Raw genomic sequence first — 1981 nt, 5'->3', positions numbered from 1 at the left:
TCTCTCTTTCTCTCCCCCCTCTCTTTTTCTCTCTCTCTTTCTCTCCCTCTCTCTCTCTTTCTCTCTTTCTCTCTCTCTCTCTCTCCCCCCTCTCTCTCCCCCTCTCCCCCTCCCTCCATCCCTCCATCCCTTTATTTCCACAGTAACCAAGATGACTACCAACTTGTGCGGAAACTCGGTCGTGGCAAATACAGCGAAGTCTTTGAAGCCATCAACATCACCAACAACGAGAAAGTGGTGGTGAAAATCCTCAAGGTGGGTCAGTCGGCATCTTCCCGTTTGGGGGGTGGGGTTTCCAGGGCAGGGGACGTCCCTTCACCCAGGCCACGGGCGGGGTGGATCCAGGGTTCGAGTCTCACCTTCACTCCCGAATGGGGTTTATCATAACAGCACTGATGCCAAGAACAGAACAGAATGACAGAGCTGGAAGGGACCTCGGAGGTCATCTAGTCCAGCTCCCTTCTCAGGCAGGAAGCCCACTGCTGTTGCCGACAAGTAACTGTCCAGTCTCTGCTTGAAAACTTCCAGTGTTGCAGCACCCACAACGTCTGGAGGCCACTTCTGTCCCACTGATTATATTGATCTGGGATTATAGAATGACAGAATAGAAGAGCTGGAGGGGACCTTGGAGGTCATCTAGTCCAACCCCCTGGGTCAGGCACGGAACCCTGTACCACATCAGATGAGTGGCTCTCCAGTCTCTCCTTGAAAGCCTCCAGGGTTTGTCCAGCAGCCACAACCTGGAGGTTTTCAAGAAGAGACTAGACCAGGGGTAGGTAACCTTGGCTCTTTTATGACTGGTGGACTTCAACTCCCAGAATTCCTGAGCCAGCACGGCTCAGCTTGGAAACCTCTCCCTTTCCCCTCAGCATGGCTGGCTCAGGAATTCTGGGAGTTGAAGTCCACGAGTCATAAAAGAGCCGAGGTTGCCTACCCCTGGACTAGACAAACAAAAGTTACCGGAAGTGAGCGAAAGTTTCAAGCCAGCCTGGGGATCTGCTGCTAAAAGGCAGCCCGCCTGCCGGCTACGTCTTACATAACGTTGTCCTGCTTGTGGTCTGGTTTAAATGGCTTTTGATTGGTTTGGGAGTAGGGTTTAAGAGCAGGTGTAATTGCACGCTGGCCAGAGTCCGTTTTGCGTGAGGTCGGCACTCACGTCACTTTGCCAAATGAGTAAAACAGCTCTGCAGTGCCTCGACCTCGGCGGGGCTCCCCCTGATCAAGCCGACTGCGCTCTGCCCTTTCCAGGGGCTGCAGAGCTGCTGCCCTGGGTGTGTGTGGGGGGGGGAAGTGTGGGTGAGAAAGGAAAGCAGGAGGATGCAATATGGATCCCCCCCCCAGTGCCTGGGCCGCAGTGTCTGAGCAGAACCACAAGCCCGGCCAGAGTGAGGGGGTGTGTGGCAGTGTACCCCGTTCCAGGCCGAGAGACCCCACAGCCCGGCGGTTACTGCACGCCTTCTTTCTTTTCAGCCAGTAAAAAAAAAGAAAATAAAGCGTGAAATTAAAATCCTGGAAAACCTGCGGGGAGGACCTAACATCATCAACCTTCTAGACATCGTCAAGGACCCCGTGGTAAGCGGGGGCGGGGGGAGGTTGGGGGGCTGCTGGCAGTGGGAGGCCCAGTCCCGCCCGGTGCAGGGCCACTTCCCTCTGTGTCCAGAGCGGCAGCCCCCCCAGGCATTGGGGACGCGGGTAAGGGGAGGCTGCTCGAGACCCTAGACCAGAGGTAGGCAACCTGGGCTCTTTTATGACTCGTGGACTCCAACTCCCAGAATTCCTGAGCCAGCATGGGGGAAACTATGGCCTCCTCATGACTCGTGGACTCCAACTCCCAGAATTCCTGAGCCAGCATGGGGGAAACTATGGCCCCTTCATGACTCCTGGACTTCAACTCCCAGAATGCCTGAGCCAGCATGAGGGAACTATGCCCCCCTCATGACTGGTGGACTTCAACTCCCAGAATTCCTGAGCCAGCATGGGG

The 1981-nt window shown here is 55.7% G+C and overlaps 1 protein-coding gene across 1 annotated transcript in view; it reads left to right on the top strand.

Annotated features, from left to right (window-relative positions):
* LOC107300816 (casein kinase II subunit alpha) overlaps positions 1-1981 on the top strand; it is a gene marked incomplete at its 3' end in the record, with an annotated part of 14981 nt that overhangs the window by 2651 nt on the left and 10349 nt on the right. The window contains exons 2-3 of the mRNA XM_015830104.1: positions 144-255; positions 1471-1572. Coding sequence (XP_015685590.1) covers positions 144-255; positions 1471-1572 — 214 coding nt within the window. The remainder of the gene's footprint in view (positions 1-143; positions 256-1470; positions 1573-1981) is intronic.

Source organism: Protobothrops mucrosquamatus, unplaced genomic scaffold (genome assembly GCF_001527695.2).
Source record: "Protobothrops mucrosquamatus isolate PMUCROS unplaced genomic scaffold, P.Mucros_1.0 scaffold8581, whole genome shotgun sequence".
NCBI lineage: Eukaryota > Metazoa > Chordata > Lepidosauria > Squamata > Viperidae > Protobothrops > Protobothrops mucrosquamatus.
The sequence above is the reverse complement of the archived record's forward strand: the minus strand, read 5'-3'. Positions and strand labels throughout refer to the sequence as shown.